The 17,031-nt window shown below is 42.2% G+C and overlaps 5 protein-coding genes across 7 annotated transcripts; 4 read left to right on the top strand and 1 right to left on the bottom strand.

Moving 5' to 3' along the window:
• The first annotated feature begins 329 nt into the window (after window positions 1–329).
• On the top strand, window positions 330–2,131 carry LOC115787271 (protein Wnt-8-like). The gene is made up of 6 exons (XM_030739874.1): window positions 330–400; window positions 534–567; window positions 686–824; window positions 1,020–1,145; window positions 1,250–1,392; window positions 1,568–2,131. The coding sequence occupies exons 1-6, from the start codon at window positions 330–332 to the stop codon at window positions 2,129–2,131; spliced, it is 1,077 nt and encodes a 358-aa protein (XP_030595734.1).
• Window positions 2,132–2,723: 592 nt separating this feature from the next.
• Window positions 2,724–4,702, top strand: LOC115787279 (protein Wnt-8-like). Its single transcript, XM_030739886.1, has 6 exons — window positions 2,724–2,785; window positions 2,881–2,914; window positions 3,026–3,155; window positions 3,693–3,818; window positions 3,913–4,055; window positions 4,151–4,702. Exons 1-6 carry the CDS (start codon window positions 2,724–2,726, stop codon window positions 4,700–4,702), a joined length of 1,047 nt encoding a protein of 348 aa, XP_030595746.1.
• A 2,321-nt stretch (window positions 4,703–7,023) lies between these two features.
• Window positions 7,024–11,127, top strand: lcp2b (lymphocyte cytosolic protein 2b). The gene is made up of 14 exons (XM_030739793.1): window positions 7,024–7,101; window positions 7,432–7,494; window positions 7,590–7,636; window positions 7,815–7,877; window positions 7,969–8,003; window positions 8,093–8,133; window positions 8,790–8,976; window positions 9,561–9,662; window positions 9,793–9,864; window positions 9,971–10,046; window positions 10,146–10,224; window positions 10,436–10,510; window positions 10,660–10,809; window positions 11,002–11,127. Exons 1-14 carry the CDS (start codon window positions 7,024–7,026, stop codon window positions 11,125–11,127), a joined length of 1,194 nt encoding a protein of 397 aa, XP_030595653.1.
• A 1,505-nt stretch (window positions 11,128–12,632) lies between these two features.
• Window positions 12,633–13,792, bottom strand: syce3 (synaptonemal complex central element protein 3). Of its 3 annotated transcripts, none has more exons than XM_030739916.1 (3): window positions 13,511–13,792; window positions 13,146–13,258; window positions 12,633–13,050 (listed from the first exon to the last, which is right to left on the bottom strand). In XM_030739916.1, exons 2-3 carry the CDS (start codon window positions 13,255–13,257, stop codon window positions 12,917–12,919), a joined length of 246 nt encoding a protein of 81 aa, XP_030595776.1. In that variant the 5' UTR covers window position 13,258; window positions 13,511–13,792; the 3' UTR covers window positions 12,633–12,916. The 3 variants fall into 3 exon arrangements, with proteins under 3 accessions (XP_030595776.1, XP_030595775.1, XP_030595773.1); XM_030739915.1 differs by having other exon boundaries at window positions 13,146–13,314; window positions 13,511–13,790; XM_030739913.1 differs by having other exon boundaries at window positions 13,146–13,358; window positions 13,511–13,788.
• A 511-nt stretch (window positions 13,793–14,303) lies between these two features.
• foxi3b (forkhead box I3b) lies at window positions 14,304–16,307 on the top strand. The gene is made up of 2 exons (XM_030739747.1): window positions 14,304–15,059; window positions 15,162–16,307. Exons 1-2 carry the CDS (start codon window positions 14,459–14,461, stop codon window positions 15,737–15,739), a joined length of 1,179 nt encoding a protein of 392 aa, XP_030595607.1. The 5' UTR covers window positions 14,304–14,458; the 3' UTR covers window positions 15,740–16,307.
• Window positions 16,308–17,031: the final 724 nt, after the last annotated feature.

The following is a 17,031-nucleotide window of genomic DNA, read 5'->3' as shown; positions in this document are numbered from 1 at the left end:
TGTTCATATGGACGGACATACTGATTTATACTCTGTTATATACTCTGTTGAAAACCATATAATTAGCGCCAGAGCCTGGGAACAACAGGTGAATTCGTCTGCGTTTCTTCTTTGAAGTGCACTTATGCACCGACGGTTTCCCAGCCAATGTCGTTGTTGACGCATTTCACAGTAAAATGCTACTTGCTGGACAAATCTGTCAGTCAAAGGGGGCAAGACCATATAAATATCACCAGCGCGGCGCAGGGCAGCAAACTTCTTGCCTTCTTTTTTCTTGGTGCTCCCACCTGGAATGCGTCACACAGGCCTCAGCTTGGAATAAACACGCTATGCAACCACTGAATCTCTCTGCAACCTTGATTCTGTATTTGTTCTGTCTTTTTCAACTGGCGTCCGCTTGGTAAGTATTTTTCTATTTATTTATTTATATGTTTATCTCAGGAATAAAGTTTGAAATGTTACGGTGTGTCTGGGCTTGCTATTGGTACGATGACTTATACCATTAACGTGGATGTCTTGTTTTCTTTCTACAGGCCCGTGAATAATTTTCTGATGGCCGGACCAAAGGTAAATACATGTTTTGAAAATGAATGCTACGTAAAACCTGTTCCGGTCAGCCAAATTCTATATAATTAATACCGACATTAATAATGGCAATGACAACCCCTTTACTTTCTCATCCAAGGCCTATCTGACCTATGCTAACAGTGTGCAAGTGGGCGCACAGAATGGGATACAAGAGTGTAAACGCCAGTTCGCTTTGGAGAAATGGAACTGTCCAGAGAACACGCTTCCGTTGTCCCCACATAACAGCCTGCGGAGTGGTAAGAACTCAAACTTTACACATATCTGTATCATACAGCAATCATAAGTGGTGTGGTCCTGCGCTTTCTTGACAGCATTGTTGATGCGCTTGTGCACAAAGCAACTTTTACGCACAGAATTGGAGTGCATTTATTACGCATTAATGGTGCCAAACTGGATATCCAAGTAAAGCAGTGCGTTGCCATTTATTGTAGCGACAAGGGAGACGTCTTTTGTTCATGCCATCAGCGCTGCGGGAGTGATGTACACGCTCACCAAGAATTGTACTGCGGGGGACATCGACAACTGCGGCTGCGATGACTCGAGAATTGGACAGCCAGGTAAACATCTGTTCCATTTGTATTCTATCCACAGTTAGAGTGGGCGATCTGAAACTGACTTGTATTCTTACAGCGGAATAACATCATGTATTATTTTGTACTAGGCGGTACAGGATGGATTTGGGGAGGATGCAGTGACAATGTGGCGTTTGGGGAGAAGATTTCCAAACAGTTTGTGGACGCTCTGGAAGATGGGCATGATTCGCGCGCAGCGGTTAACTTGCATAACAACGAGGCAGGCAGACTGGTAAGATTTTATTTTACTATTACTGACTGTTGTTTTACATCACTAGTGTTTTACGCATGTGACACTAGCTCGGCTTGGTAAAGGGAAAATGAGCTCCTTGTTTTTATCCGTGGCATCCGGGCATGTGCTCACGTTCGTGCGCTTTTGGCATTTTCTGCTTTCGCTCTCCTGGCAGGCCATCAAAGTTACCATGCGGAAAGCCTGCAAGTGTCACGGAGTGTCTGGAAGCTGCACCATCCAAACCTGCTGGATGCAGATGGCCGATTTCAGAGAGGTAGGCAACTACTTGAAGATGAAGTACAAACACGCAAAGAAACTGGAAATGGACAAGAAGGCGGTGAGAGCAGGTAACAGCGCGGACAACAGAGAAGCCGTGACACACACTGTTTTGAGCATTGCTGGAACGGAGCTCATTTACCTGGAAAGTTCTCCAAATTACTGTGTCAAGAACCAAAGCCTGGGATTACACGGTACAGAGGGACGAGAGTGCTTTAAGGAGGACAAGAACATGTCCCAGTGGGAGAGAAATAGCTGCCGCAGGTTGTGCAATGAATGCGGCCTCAGAGTCGTGAAGAAGCTCACAGAGGTTTTCACCAGCTGCAACTGCAAATTTCACTGGTGCTGCACAGTCAAGTGTGAAAAATGCAAGAGAGTAGTAGCTAAATATTACTGTGCACAGAAAAGCAGGAGGAAGAAGAATAAAGGAGCGAAGCGGAGGAACAAAGCGGACCAACAATGATTGACATCTCTTGCACAGACTATGAACTCAGGATTTTCATCATATTCATCAGTTTTACAATTATGAGCTACAGCAGAGATTATTCTGTATCACATGGATATTATTTCAAAATTCTTTTGAAGTCCCCCCCCCCCCCCCCCCCCCCTTCAGTCAATGGATTCTGTACATAGTCCAAATTTTGTTTTGGGGACCAATATCCCCAAGCATTCCGCTGTTGGGAGTTCAGCGTACATTTGTTGCTGTTTATCTTGTGTGAGTCACTGAAATTGGTTGTATATTTAAAAGTCTACCTAATAATTATTATTTAAAATAATAAATATTTTTATACAGTATACACGACTGCCTCCAATTTGTCAGTGGAGAAATTCCGATTCTCTTATTAATATGTCGGTGCCTTTGGGAAGTAAATAAATTACATCCTAATGCCAACCTTTGAAGTGCGAATATAGGCGTTTCCCGAACCGGTCGCCCAATCAGCTTTCTCGGTTCTCTGGAACAAAGAACAAGACTTAAATTTCCTCCGCGGTAAAGTAAGAGAGAACTCATGGGGTCAAAATACCTGCATCTCTATAGGCTAACAGGATACACGAACATGGTGCGATCATTTTTTGGGTTGCTTTTTGTTTTATACAAAATTAATCCGGGATGTGCTTGGTAAGACATTTATACACTGGTTGCATGTAAGTTTTTAAATAAGTGAACTCAGGACAGAATTATATGTTTTATTTATTTATTTATTTATTCCTCAGGGTCGCAAGCAACTTTCTTATGACGGGGTCAAAGGTAAATTTTAAAAATGCCTGTTTGAGTTTGCTTTCATTATGGCGACCTTTTTTTTTCACATTTTGAATATAATTGAAAAGAGCGAGAGAGAGACAACTGCCTCTTCTGCAGGACTATCTCACCTTCGCAAGGAGCGTGCAGGTGGGCACACATATTGGAATTGAGGAGTGCAAACGTCAGTTTGCCTGGGACAGATGGAACTGCCCGGACAGCGCAACCCAGCTTAAAGGACTAAAACGAGGTAGATCATAGCTTTATGGAGCCTGCGCTTTTATTCGGCATTTCCAGCTAGAAATGCCTAGACTGTTGGTGGCAGCCGCACCCCCTACGCCCCCCCAATCGCTTCTATCGCAGATTTCTCTGGATTCTGGGGTGGGGGGGCACATGACACAAGAGATTATTCAGATGGGTATCTATACCGTCACAGTACTTTTCCAACTTTTTTTTTTGGCCATCACAGTAACTGCTGCCCTATCACGTGATAGATGGATAAAGAAAGCTACACAGATGTCGTTTATATAGGCTTTTACTCCTGTTTGAAAATGAAAATATACACACCTCTGAATGTGGGTCTGTATCTGTTTTTCATGTTTATGTTGTCGATTCAGTTTTGGATATAGTGACCTTTAAACCGCAAGACATTTCTTTCTTTACACCTTTGTAGTATGTATGATTACCATAGCATGATAACTATATATTTCTGCGTAATTAGTGAATGCTGGATATGTATCATATAAGAGGCTGCGCGAGTAGAACTTGTATGCTTCCTCTCATTCAGCCACCAGAGAGACGGCTTTCGTTCATGCTATCAGTTCAGCAGCGGTCATGTACACTCTGACCAGGAACTGCAGTCTTGGAGAACTCGAAAACTGTGGCTGCGATGGTTCCAAGAACGGAAAGATGGGTGAGTATTCATATCAGTGCATACATGTAATACATGTAATTAGTTGCGCCATTTAGCAACATGCAACTTGTTAATCATCAATTGTGACGCGCAGGCGGTCGCGAATGGTTGTGGGGTGGCTGCAGTGCTAGCGTGGACTTTGGAGAGAGGATTTCCAAAGAGTACGTGGACGCGGAAGAGACAGGTCAGGACTCTAGGGCTGCTGTCAACCTGCACAACAACGCGGCTGGACGGCTGGTAAGTAATTTATGAGCATAATTAATCCTGCATTAATCCTTTATCGCTCAGTGCTAAGGTATTACCAGCAACTAACAGACCCTTGTTTCCAACAGGCTGTGAAAGATACAATGACGCGTATCTGCAGATGCCATGGGATGTCTGAGAGCTGCAGTATAAAAACCTGTTGGACACAGCTGTCCAATTTCAGAGCAGTCGGCAATTACTTAAAGATCAAGTACAGTCACGCTGAAAAACTGGACATCGACCAAAAGCGCATGAATGCCGGTAACAGCGCAGACAACCAAGGTGCCATCATGGACGCGCTCGGCAGCATCGCCCAGTCAGAGCTCATCTACCTGCAGGACTCTCCGGACTATTGCAGGAAGAACACCAGCTTAGGGGTGCACGGCACAGAGGGCCGGGAGTGTCTGCTGCATGGACAGGGTTTGACACAAGGGGAAAGAAGGAGCTGCCGCAGGCTGTGTCAGGAATGCGGCCTGAGAGTGGAAGAGAAACGCACGGAGGTAGCGAGCAGCTGCAACTGCAAATTCCACTGGTGCTGCAGAGTGCACTGCGAGGATTGTTCTCGCGTCACAGTCAAACACGTGTGTGCCAAGAGGGAAGATGGAGATGGCCTGAGACGGAGAGATCGTGGACCCAAATGAAAACGATTGCGTTTATGGATTTGTCTGTTTGCACTTTTCCCCTTGTATTCTTATGTTCCTGGTGTCTATTTATTAATATTGTTGGAATTAAAAGATTGTTTTTTTTTAAACCAGAACTTCTGAATGTTTTCATTTACAGCTTCAGCTTTGCTGTAGATAATTCAGAGGGCCATAAGGTTTTATGACAGCGCGCACACGCATAATAAGAGTGAAGTGCATACATTTGAAAGGGGATTACATGGATAACATCGCGCATCTTACACCAAACCGAGGTGTCGATCCAGCGTCAATCCACGTTTTATCACTTTGATGTCAGTGTAGATTGGTTTTATTCAAAGAGCAAAGAGCCTTTGAAAGACAAATTAGGGAAGTACTTCCACCATTGAAGTTAGAGGGTGTTTGGTAATCTGCAACACCATTCCCCACGCTAGTCTTTCTCACATCCCAAAGGAATGCAAATGTATCTCAACACAGTAAGGCTAAAGCTTGGTGTTTATTCTCTGTTACACTGGTCTTGTGTATGTAAGCAGACAATTAGAAAATAACAACATCTTATCATTTTAAATTAGGTGTAAGCGAAGACCTATCTCTGACCACTGGCCTGTCAGTGTTTAAAGAAGCCATTCATTTACTTCCTTCTTTCCTGCACCCCCTGCATCTCCAAAAGCTTGCCTCTCAGCTGGATGTGTCATAAATCTGTCACTGATTCCACTAAATGAGTGATGGCATGGATATTACCTTCTTTAGGGGGTCCATGCCTGGAGGGGAAGGTAGAGGGGGAGGGAATCTAACAGTTATGGGTCTGGTGACAGGGATCTTTCACTGTCTTTACAGACCAGTTACTGTAGCACCAATAAACACGAGATAAGTGAGAAATTCTGACATGAATTCTCTGATTACCTGGTGTCTCTACACAGCAGAGCCACAAGACCTGGGGCAACATAGCAAACTTACTCAGTGTCCACCCATGTTTGCTATTTGAAATTTGACATGTAATATTAAGCACAAACACAGCAACACTGCGGCAAACAGTTACAGAACTCCACAAATAAACAACATACTGTTTGCTGATATACTGTTTTAGGACAAAATTGGGTTCTACCACAGCCGAGGGTCGGAAAAGTATCACACCGAATTAAATTCCTGGCTATTGGAGAAAACAAGTAACACTCTCACCGACCCGAAACGCTCCCTCCCACACTTCCCATTTGTCTGTTTACCTCTAGGGATGTCCTGTATTTCCCAGGCTGTCCTGCTGTGCGTTAATGAAGGTTTTGCCCCACTGGAGGCCCTAATGCTTTATCTCTGCTCTCTAGTGAATACATTACCAGTTCCATATTGTTCCCATATGATGCTCAGCTGTGCTTGGATGCACTCGACAAGTGAGATGCCCCAGAGCAGACCCTGCATTTGAAGATAATGTAACTTTTTCTCAACAAAGTGCATTTATTCATCTTGTAGCAGCTTTGTGAAATTTACATTTCAAACATTTTAGACTCAATAAAGTAAGCCTTTTTTTTTCTTTTTCTTTTTTTAGGGAGAACTCACTTTGACCCAACACCTATACACAAAAGTGGTTTGTCATTTTCTTTTTATTTATGCTGCATTTGGTGGCAGTTTCATGTCACATGGGTATGTTTCCAGATCAGGATAAAGGAAGAAAACAGAGGTAGGGGGTTCTTCCACAAGGACCCCCCAGGGGAACTCGTGTATTCTCCCAGAATGGCTCGGGGGGCCTGAGCGTGATTGATCACCCCTTCTCACTGCTGCCCTCCTCTATCACTAGGGTGTGAGATACCAAGAGGTCTCACACGGTTGAGCTGCAGGTGGGAAACAAGACCAGACACAACCTAATATAAGAATAAAGGCTGGAATGGTAATAAAAAGCTTATAAACAAAGTTCACAATGTGACATCTAATCCAATACCAGTATTGATCTATGCATATAAACAGGAGTTATTAAAGCTATTTGTTTAAGAACTTTGCATTTCATGTTGCAACTTTGCTGTCCAATCAACAATCTGACAAACAACTTTGAGCAGACTCCACCACAATAACTGTGTGTGTGGGAAATGACTTCAGCAGCCTCCGTGTTTAGAGATCGAGCTTATGCAGCTCTATTCAAGGCTCCTTCTAACCACTGAAGCTTTTTATTTCTCTAACACAAAAGGTGAGAAGAAGAAAAAACCACACACACACATGTTTAGGGTGAGACTACACAGAGGTAATCTTAGACCTATTATTTCAAAAGATGAGTAAGATGACGGCTGAGAAGTAACGTCTTCAATTTTTAAGTGAAAGTCATTATTTACGAGACAAGTATGAGTTTCTCTAATGTTCCCGCTAAAGCAGAGGTGATGGGATGGAATCCCCAAACTCTAGCTGACTACATGAGGAGGGTGAGTAGTAAAAAGGTGGCTTGAGGGTGAAAGTAGACATGTTTATACCATCTGAAATACTTAAGTAACTCCTGATTAACATGCAGTATGCTACAACATTTATACAACTACTTGATTAATGAAAACAAACGATCAGCGTTTACCCACGAACAACTTATTTTTCCTGCTTTTCCATTCATTTGTTGGAATGATTCTTTGCAACATTTGAATGCAGCATGTTTTACTTAATAATACCTAATCTAAAGAAGCATCACTTCCTGACCTCGCTACTTTAAGTAAAACGCCAAACATACAATGAAACGTAATTGGCCTGCTCTGCTTTCACTGCAGCTTAAATTTTCGGGCTGCGACAGAGTGGTGATGAAGAGCAGCATAAATGGAGCACAGTTCATGGTAGGTGTGTGTAACCCATTTCATTTTTATTATTCTGAAAATCACAATAATGCTGGCTTTCTAACTTTCATGATATCCAAATCTACATCATCTAGCATATGACAGAGTTTGACCTACAGGTGTTTCCCTGCCTCTATCGCCCGTGAGTCTGACTGAAAAGATTTTTCTTAAACTGACAAATTATCAGCTAAAAAATCTCTGAAGAGATGAAGGTTCATCATATCGTTTGCTTGCATGTTTCACAGTGATTTGCATTAGACCGTAGAACAGTAATTTTTTTGGTAATATTTTACTGATGTGTCTGTACCACGTCTTTATAGAATAATTACTAAGATACAAAGTGAAATCAACAGAGAAGAGAACAAGAAAGCCTCTGGTCACAAGTAAGCAAACTGTATTTATAGCTTTAGCTGACTCTAAAACAGTCACTAACTGAGCGTCAAAGCTGACCCGTGTCTATATTTTTTTGTACAGATTAAGAGCACTGATGTTTCCAAAACAAGGTAAAGGTAAAGTCAGTTCAGCTGTGCCCGCAATATTGTGCCAAGATCTTTCTTAAGGTGTCACAGTCGTCTTTTTACAATTCATTCTACTACAGTATTTGTACAACAGGAAGAAGTTTTGGAATCAGATGAGTCTGTAAGTAAAAATGTGGCTATTTGATCAGTATATACATGTACGCTCACTGGACACTTCATTAGGTATACCTTGCTAGTATTGGGTTGGACCCCTTTTGCCTTCACAATTACTGTAATTTTTCTTTGTGGCACAGATTCAACAAAATGCCAGAAGCATTCCTCGGAGATCTTGGTCCACATTAACATGACAGCATCATGAAGTTGTTGCAGATTTGTCGGCTGCACGTTCATGATGCAAATCTCGTATTCCATCACATCCCAAAAGTACTCTGTTTGATTGAGATCCAATGATCATGTCCATTTGAGTACAGCGAACTCACTGTTGTGTTCAAGTAATCAGTTTGAAATTATCTGAGCTTTGTGCTATGGTACATTATCCCGCTGCTGCAGCTGTAAGCAGCCATCAGAAGATGGGTACAGCGTGATCATAAACTGATATACATGCCTAAATCCACTGAGTTGCTGCCATGTGATTGGCTGATTAGATATTTGTGTTAACGAGCAGTTGAACAGATGTGCCTAACAAAGTGGTCCGTGAGTGTATCAACTCAATTACCTACTTAAAACGTTGTGTAAAAACGGAAGGAAAAAAACCTGCTTTTGTGATGAATTGCATTAATGCGTTATGCTTGAATCACTTGTCTGGGCTGTGCTCAGGACAGCGACAGTGATGACACAGTCTATGAGGGTCCAGATCAGGAAGCAGAAGAAAATTCCAGCTGCACTGCGGATGTGCAGCAATACAGTGACAGGACAGATGAAGGTAAACACAAGCTGTCTGCTGCTAGAGACCCTGTGAAGCCACCACGACCCCCGAGAGGACCGAAGCTTCTGGGCTGCAAAGGTAATGGAGAACAAGCCAGAAACATTGTACTGTATAAAGAAATGCAGTTATATATAAAAGCATCTTAGTACCTACATAAGTTGGGGACACTTTCAAAGGGATAATTTAGACTTGTCTGTATGGTTAGTGCAGTCTTAGATTAGTCTAAGGCAAGTAAGGCCAACAAAAACGACTAATTTAAAGCCAACAAAATAGACACTTTACCCCCCAGGCTGACTCAAGCCTAAGACTGTGGCACCAAGCAGTGACATTTAACTAGTGTGAGTCAACAACAAAAAGAGGAAAACATGGCTTAAAATTTGTGGTTTGCTAACAGTATTATGGAGTTATTTTTTTAGAGGCTGCAGCACTGGTAATATAGCTTTTTTCTTTTAAAAAAATACCAAGTATTTATTGCACAGTAGTCTTGCTTAAGTCAGTGACTAAACTGCTTTGTGCTAAAGATGAATGTAGAATTTTAACAGAGGTTTTGCTATTTGGTTTATTGAACCCGTAGTCAAAGCATATCTTTGTGAAACCAGCGTGCTCTTCTGAAAGCAGAATTGGTGCGTATGTTTCCTGCATGTATGATAACATATATACAGACCCTGCTCCCGATCCAACGCTCACTCAAAGAACCTCCAAACCTCCACTGCCAACATCCCCAAGGGGGAATCACATCCTCGAAAGACTCTTAAAGCCACCAGGTAACACACATTCATTTATTCCACAAACTTGATTTACCAGTGATGATGTTGAGTTCTGTACTGTATGTAAAACATTCATTGAAAGAGTTGTTTTCCTTTTCTCTTCTTTTCCTTTAATTCCTACTGCCAGTAGGTCCACATATAGACCGGAGTAAGAAGCCTGAAGAGCCTAGACTGTCCCAGAAAGACATTCCAAAATTAAGTATGCAGTCTGCAACATGCTGGAATAGTTGGGCAGCAAAATGTTACACAAAATGTTGTCATAATGTTTGTCATTTCTATTTCACATCATCAATAATGTCCACAAGAGGGCAGTGCTGTAAAGGACGCTGGCAGCAATCTTCATCATCCAACAGTCCCTAAGCCTACCGAGGCGTCCAATAGGTAGAACAATCTGAACAATACATGAGCATTAAAAAGCCTTTGGCTTTAACTCAATGCAATTGCTTAACAGTTGTGTGTGTTGAATCTCTCCTCTTTCAGGGCAAGCAAATTAACTCCAGATCAATCAGCAATAACACAAAGTACTGAGGAATGCAACTTTATACCAAGACCGAGAAAGGTGAAATATATACAAATGTACAAAAAACAGTTTTATTCATAAACAACGAGCACTTTCAGAAAGGAAACAGCGGATCGCAATGTACAAAGAGAAAAGCAACAGAGACAAATAAATCTGCTATGAGAACTCAGGAAACTGCTTTTCATTAACCAGGCTGATTAATTTGTGAAGCTCTACCCTTACACTGACTGTTCTGTCATGGTGCACCCAGGGCTTGGGTCGCAGCTGGTATGGAGGAAAGGTGACCAGACATCAAGCTGAGATTGCTCTTCGGGAGGTGAACAAGGTCAGGTGTTGCACCTTCTCATTCTAGAGCAGATAAACACACACACACACACACACACACACACACACACAAATCTGAAATGTTACCGCCTGCATCATGTGAATGTACGGGGTTGTGTATTTAGTGTTGTACATGTATGTATCTTTAAGGATGGTGCGTTTGTGGTGAGGGACAGCTCAAAAGGCTCAGTCGAGCACCCCTTCACCCTGATGCTGCTGTATCAAGGCAAGGTTTACAACATCAAAATCCGTTTCCAAGGCAACACTTACTCCCTCGGCAGTGGGTTCAAAAACACCCAGGTAAACTGAAAACGATGAGGTTGTAATGTTAAAATGAAAGAGGGGGGAAAAAAATCATCGTGCTCGCTCAAAGTAAACTGATAAGTTCCCATCTTGCGGCACGCCTCGGGGAATGTTTGATGCCAACTTGTGCTGCATTGCGTCATTAACCCCCCCCCCAAATCATGTTTTGTGTGTGCTGTTGTGCTTCAGAGTTTCCCTGGGGTGAAAGAGATGATTGCCCATCACACACACACCCCGCTGCGGCTCATTGATGCCACAGACCAGACTTCTGAAGAGCAGCTCCAAAGTTGTCTGCTGCACCCTGCAGCACTCTGACCAGCGCCGACAGCAGCCTTAATGAGTGTGTGTTCGCGCCTTTCTCTGTGCTCATATATGCTAATTTGTGTGCATGCATGCATGCGTGGCCTATTCAAAATCTTTGTAAGAACATCTAAATAAATGTCACAATTTTCACTCTCAAAGGTCATTGTTATGCAATTCCTCTTTCTGCTCCCTTCACTTGTATTTTTAGCAAACAGAATGAGAGAATTATTATTTTTGTTATGTTTTCTTACTTGGCTCATGGTTTGTATAGAAAGGTGCACAGCATTACCTCCTTTCTTCACACCTCTGGGGACTGCTGCTTCACTGCCTCTTGGATTTTCAGAAGCGCCAACTTGTCAGGGTGGCCAATGCAAACGATCAGTTCGCATTGCCTCTGATGGGTTCGCACTGCCGGAAGAAAGCAAATATCTTGTTTCACAGCTGCCTCAGATCTATCAACTATTGTTACACTTTAAAACCACAGTCTGAATTTTAAAAAGCGTACATTAACATAGTAGGTCGTTCGCTCTTTTGTCTTGCCATCTCAAACAGTACTTCCTTTTCAGTGTGACTGAAGGCAACATATTTTTATGTAACCCAGATTTATAAAACAATTTAACGCAAGCCAAATTAGCTGAATCTGAGAGATGTCTTGATGGGCACTTTCGACCCAAAATGCACCGGACAACAAGTTACGCAGAGACGGCAATTTGGAGGAACACTTTTTCTGGAAAACTGAATGTCAGCATTAAATCTTTGGCAATATACTTTTTTTAAATGTGAGTGATAACTTAGTTTAAAAAACAATCAAAAAAAAAGCTCTTCATGCCCAGGCTTCTAGATATTTAAGTGAGCAGATAATAGACTGATCTGACAGCTTTATTGCACACAACTGTCCCCCGTGGCAAAAAAAAAAAAAAAAAAGCAGTCGCATGCCTCACATCAGAGAGCCTGACAGACAGCCACGTGTGAAACCCTTCAGTTACTCCTATCTACCAATCAGCAGAACACAGTCTGATCAACATCATGTAGTATCATGGAGCTCTTCACCGCTGACACTGACAAGCAAGACTGAGCCGGTGCATCATGCCCTTGTAGCTATCCCATTTCACATCTGGGAGAGCAGTTTCATCACCCGCTTTGAATATTTGCAAATGGATCAGAAACTTCATGTTAGTGACATTAATTGATGTTTTCTGACATTTTGGAAGCAGAAAGTGAGGGAGTCAAACATACGTGCCAGTTGATCCATGGAGCTTGAAAAGCAATCCAGCTCTCTTATTATGTTGGCCAGATCAATGCAGGCATTAGCGGCAGCTTCGTCTTCACCCTCCTTTGTGTTTTCCATCTGAAAATGAATTTCATACAAACAGAACAGTTGGTCAACTAATCAGCATACACAAGGTTAATCAAATGTGACAAGAAATTGTGAATGGTGATGGTGCGCCTCATGTTTAGGGTAGAGCTCTAACAAATAAAGGGAAAAAATGACAGAACACAATCTCATTTCAGGTTGAATGAATTTATTAAATTTCAACATGTTAAACAGATCACTTTAATAGCCAGGAAACAAGCTTTACAGTCCATTGTAACAATGACGTAATCATCAAAACACCGCTTTTAGTGCAAGTAAGTCGGGAACAAGATAAGACTTAAACACCTCTGAATACCACAAACAAAAGTGCTGGAGTTTCAACTTTAAAACTTTTAAAACACAGTTTCATCCAAGTCAAAACTCTTACAATAAGCATAACATCTGAATGAGTGTTGTGACAGCTGTCTCAGCAGATCTGTCCGTCCGTCACTCCTGATCAGGGTCTCCACAGACGGCAGCCCTACAGTTGCGATAAGCTTCTTCCAGTATCCGTATACTGGCTCCCAGCTCCGGACCGGTCCGCAGTACCACCATATCATAGGCCATCCAGGTCAGCTGCACTGCAGGCAGGCAGACAGTAAAGGCATTCATTTCAGTTAGCACAGCTTCGCGCCTCTCTGTGTTAAAGTGCCACAACAAAGTCAACGTTTCATACCTGTCATATTCTCAACGTCTTCAATCATTCTCTCCAAATCCTCGTTCAGCTCCAACATGTCGTCGTCGTCGCCGCTGCGTGGAAGGTCGCGGGGAGCGGAGGAATCGGCCATCCTGATTACAGACGTGTGTTATTTGTTTCACCGCGTCTTCTTCACAAATCCAAACTCCTCCGCAGGGAAACAGCTAACGTTAGCTTACGCTAGGAAACAGTCTGTTGTTGTTGTTGTTGTTGTTAGCAAGGTGATTTTGGGGGCAAAGTTAGTAACGTAGACTTCTAAAACGAAGATGCTGTGCCAGCTTGATAAGAGGAAAAACGGCACCTAACATGAGTCTGAGGGTAATGTTCAAAACTTAAAAACTTACCTTCAGAAAGTGGGTCGGCTGCTTTGGAAAATAAGGGTCTCGCGCCAGTGTAAGAAAGAAAAATAAACACGCGCATTGTCAACTCACAAACGGCTCTTTGAACTTACCGCATATATTCTATTTCACACAGTCATACACTATTTTAACACACGAATTGCATAAAACTAATCTGCTATCATGTGTGAAGAGTGTATGTTAGTGTATTCTTTACATTATCACAAATGGTCATTTGGATTCAGTTATGAAAGCCTGTAGTAGTTTAAATCCCCTAGTTACATAAACGGAATCTGAATATGACGCCGTCACTCTGATTCTGCTTACAGCCCATTCTTGCTCTGCATTGCTGGAGGCAAATACTTAAGTACTTTTCCTACTTGCTGTGTAGCAGTATATATTGCCGCAATATATTGTTTTGTTAATGAACTGTTTTCATAAAGTTATTTAAGGAATATTTCTAATGTAATCAATTACTAAATAGCCTACTATTATATCTTGAATATAAATTGTTTGTTAAGGTTAAAAAATCATTAACCAGGGTGTTAACAAAATTATCAGTCAGTTAATATTAAACTTAATCTTAGCTTCATAATAGCCAATAAAAGGACAAATGACTGAACAAAAAATTTATGTTAGGCAAAAAGCTTTAGTGGAAAATATTTTTTCCACTAAAGCACTCAACTAGCTGACAACAGGAAAAAAGAAAAAAAAAAAAAGAGTTCACCTGAGAAAACAGCCAATCAAAGTAGAAGGGGGCGTTTCCAGGGGGAAAACATAAAGGTGTGGCAGGTGACATCTTGACATACAACAAGGACAAAGACTAGAAAACAGTGGAGAACAAGAGTAGGACTTTTGCGACGAAGAGAAAGAGTTCGGCATCGAGAAGAACAAAAAAAACCCATCAAAGGCGAAGAATTAAGACGAGGCTGAGAAGTGAGAAGAAACTTGACAATGTCTTCGTTTGAGGCCCAGAGTCAGTCTCCTCCTCGGTGTGGCCCCCAGTTCCCGAGCCTCGGCCAGGAGCCTCCAGAGCTCAGCATGTACGGTGACTGTTTCTACCCTCCACCTTCACTGCCAAGTCCTCAGCGCACTACTCCTACCACCTACGAGCTAACCGACTACACCAGCTCGTCCTCAAACCCTTACCTCTGGTTTAACAGCTCTGGGATCAACACATCACCGTACCTGGCTACCACCGGCCCGCCGGGTAATCCTGGCCCTCCCTTTGTTCCTCAGCATTATGGCATGCAGAGGCCTTACCTGGGTCCACCTGGAGCTGGGGGTCCAGGAGGGGAACTGAGCTGGTTTTCTCTCCCGTCACAAGAAGACTTGATGAAGCTGGTTCGCCCCCCTTACTCCTACTCTGCTCTCATTGCCATGGCTATCCATGGAGCACCCGACAAGAGACTGACGCTGAGTCAAATTTATCAGTATGTCGCTGATAATTTCCCTTTCTACAACAAGAGCAAAGCAGGCTGGCAGAATTCTATCAGACACAATCTGTCACTTAATGACTGCTTCAAAAAGATACCAAGAGATGAGGACGATCCAGGTATGTCATTTTTGCATATTCATGGCTGTGCTTTTAATTATTTTAATGAACTCGTTATATGCATTTTCAATTCTAAAATCTATTTTCTCCCTGATAATGTAGGTAAGGGCAACTACTGGACACTTGACCCAAACTGTGAAAAGATGTTTGACAACGGAAACTTCCGCCGCAAAAGAAAGAGAAAGTCTGATTCCCTCTCCAGTGGCGACGGCACTTCAGGGCCTCCAGAATCAGGTGACAGCGAGAGGGGCAGCCCGAAACACTCCGGCAACCCCGGCCTAAACATGTCGCCCGCACCGGACAGGATTCCCTCACCTTCACTGTCAGGTCCCACGCCATGCCTGAGCAGTTTCTTATCTGAGATGTCTGGAGTCTCAGCGGGGGGATCGAATGAGGTGGGAGGTAGCGGGTTAAGCAGGTCAGTGCAGATGAACATTCCTTTGGATGGGCCACATAGACCCACACAGCCGGGAAGCTTTAGTACCTACTCTGCCAACTCAGGTGGTTCAGAGTGGGTACCGCAAGCGCCAGCTCCACCTGCTCTCTCCTCTTCACCCAGCCACTCTTCACTAGGTTACAATAGCCCCATTCTCAGTCAGTACAATGGCTCCGGCGGTCAATTTTATCCTACGCTCAGCTCGACGGGAGTCATCTATCATCGTGAGGGCTCAGAGGTTTAATAAGACATCGATGGGGGAGAAGTTGTTTGAAGAGACCCTTGGTGGGAAATTTGTCTGGTTATTTTTGTTTAAGAGAGGGTCCGTTGTAGAAAATACACAAACACAACGTATATTTGCGCTGACTGCGACAGTTGAGGTCAACAAAGCGTGTGACAACTGAGTAAAAAAATTTAAATTCTCACAGAAACAGCTTAGTCAGCTGCAGCAGACTACAGTTGTCTCTCCCCGAAACCACAGCCAGAGTCACTATCAGATCTTCAGTCAGCTTTTATTCTAACTGAAGCTCATTTCTATCAGATCTGTCTCATTATTAACAGATCCTAGATCCGACATCATGTGCTGACATCAGTCTGTTCCACTATGGGAACTATGATTCTCTGATGGTATCACTATTACAATGCTCAGCATATTTACAGTAGGTAATCCACACTGGTGTCTACAAAGCATGTGCGCTCATTGCTGTAATGGATAAAAAAGTAAAAATAGGAATTTATGCCATGTTTTTTTGTTTTTTTTGTAGCACCAAAATTAAAACATTTCATTAACTTACTTATTTAGTTTGTAAATATTTTTATGTGCTATGTGTTGTGTAATTTTATACATGTTAGTTGTTGGTTTGTTGATATAACTTTTATTGTGTAAAATGGATTTGCAATGTATGGTGTGTTCTATATTTGTTGCATTTTTGATATGAATAAAAGGTTTGAGTTACAGTCGCAGTTTTCATATTACTTTTTCTAAAGATTAATAAATGAGTTTCAGATCAACTACCCATAAGCAAGCATGGGGGTTGGGAAGAGTCCTACCTGAAAAGTGATGACCAACACCGTGGAACCTGCATGTCAGTGTAACCTGATCTTTGTGTGATGGATAGTTAACCGATTCTTCTAAACGGCAAAAATCCACATTTCCATGCTGTCCCCCTTCCCTACACTAAACACTGAATTTATTGCCTATCACAACATCTATACACAGATACTGCTAACTGGATGCAAGCAGTTTTAAAGAGGACCAACTGTAAAAGCCCAGTAAAGATGGTGATGCATGAATTTACTACTAAAAGAAATGCAGCGGCTCGATCCCATTTACTTGTTAATTTGTAGTTACTGGATACATTTTAACCCGATTAAAACTGTAAACCAAATGAGAATTCATAACAATCAGTGATTATGTATGAAACCAAAGTTAATGGCTTTATTGTCATTCATAGAGGAATAATTATTTATACAGTTAAAATTTGAATGGAAATTTATAGGCATTTAAATGTTGTATACTTAGAAAAAAAACAGTAA

The sequence above is a fragment of the Archocentrus centrarchus genome, chromosome 10 (genome assembly GCF_007364275.1).
Source record: "Archocentrus centrarchus isolate MPI-CPG fArcCen1 chromosome 10, fArcCen1, whole genome shotgun sequence".
NCBI classification, from domain to species: domain Eukaryota; kingdom Metazoa; phylum Chordata; class Actinopteri; order Cichliformes; family Cichlidae; genus Archocentrus; species Archocentrus centrarchus.
Note: the sequence above shows the minus strand (reverse complement) of the source record. Positions and strands in the feature narration are given on the sequence as shown.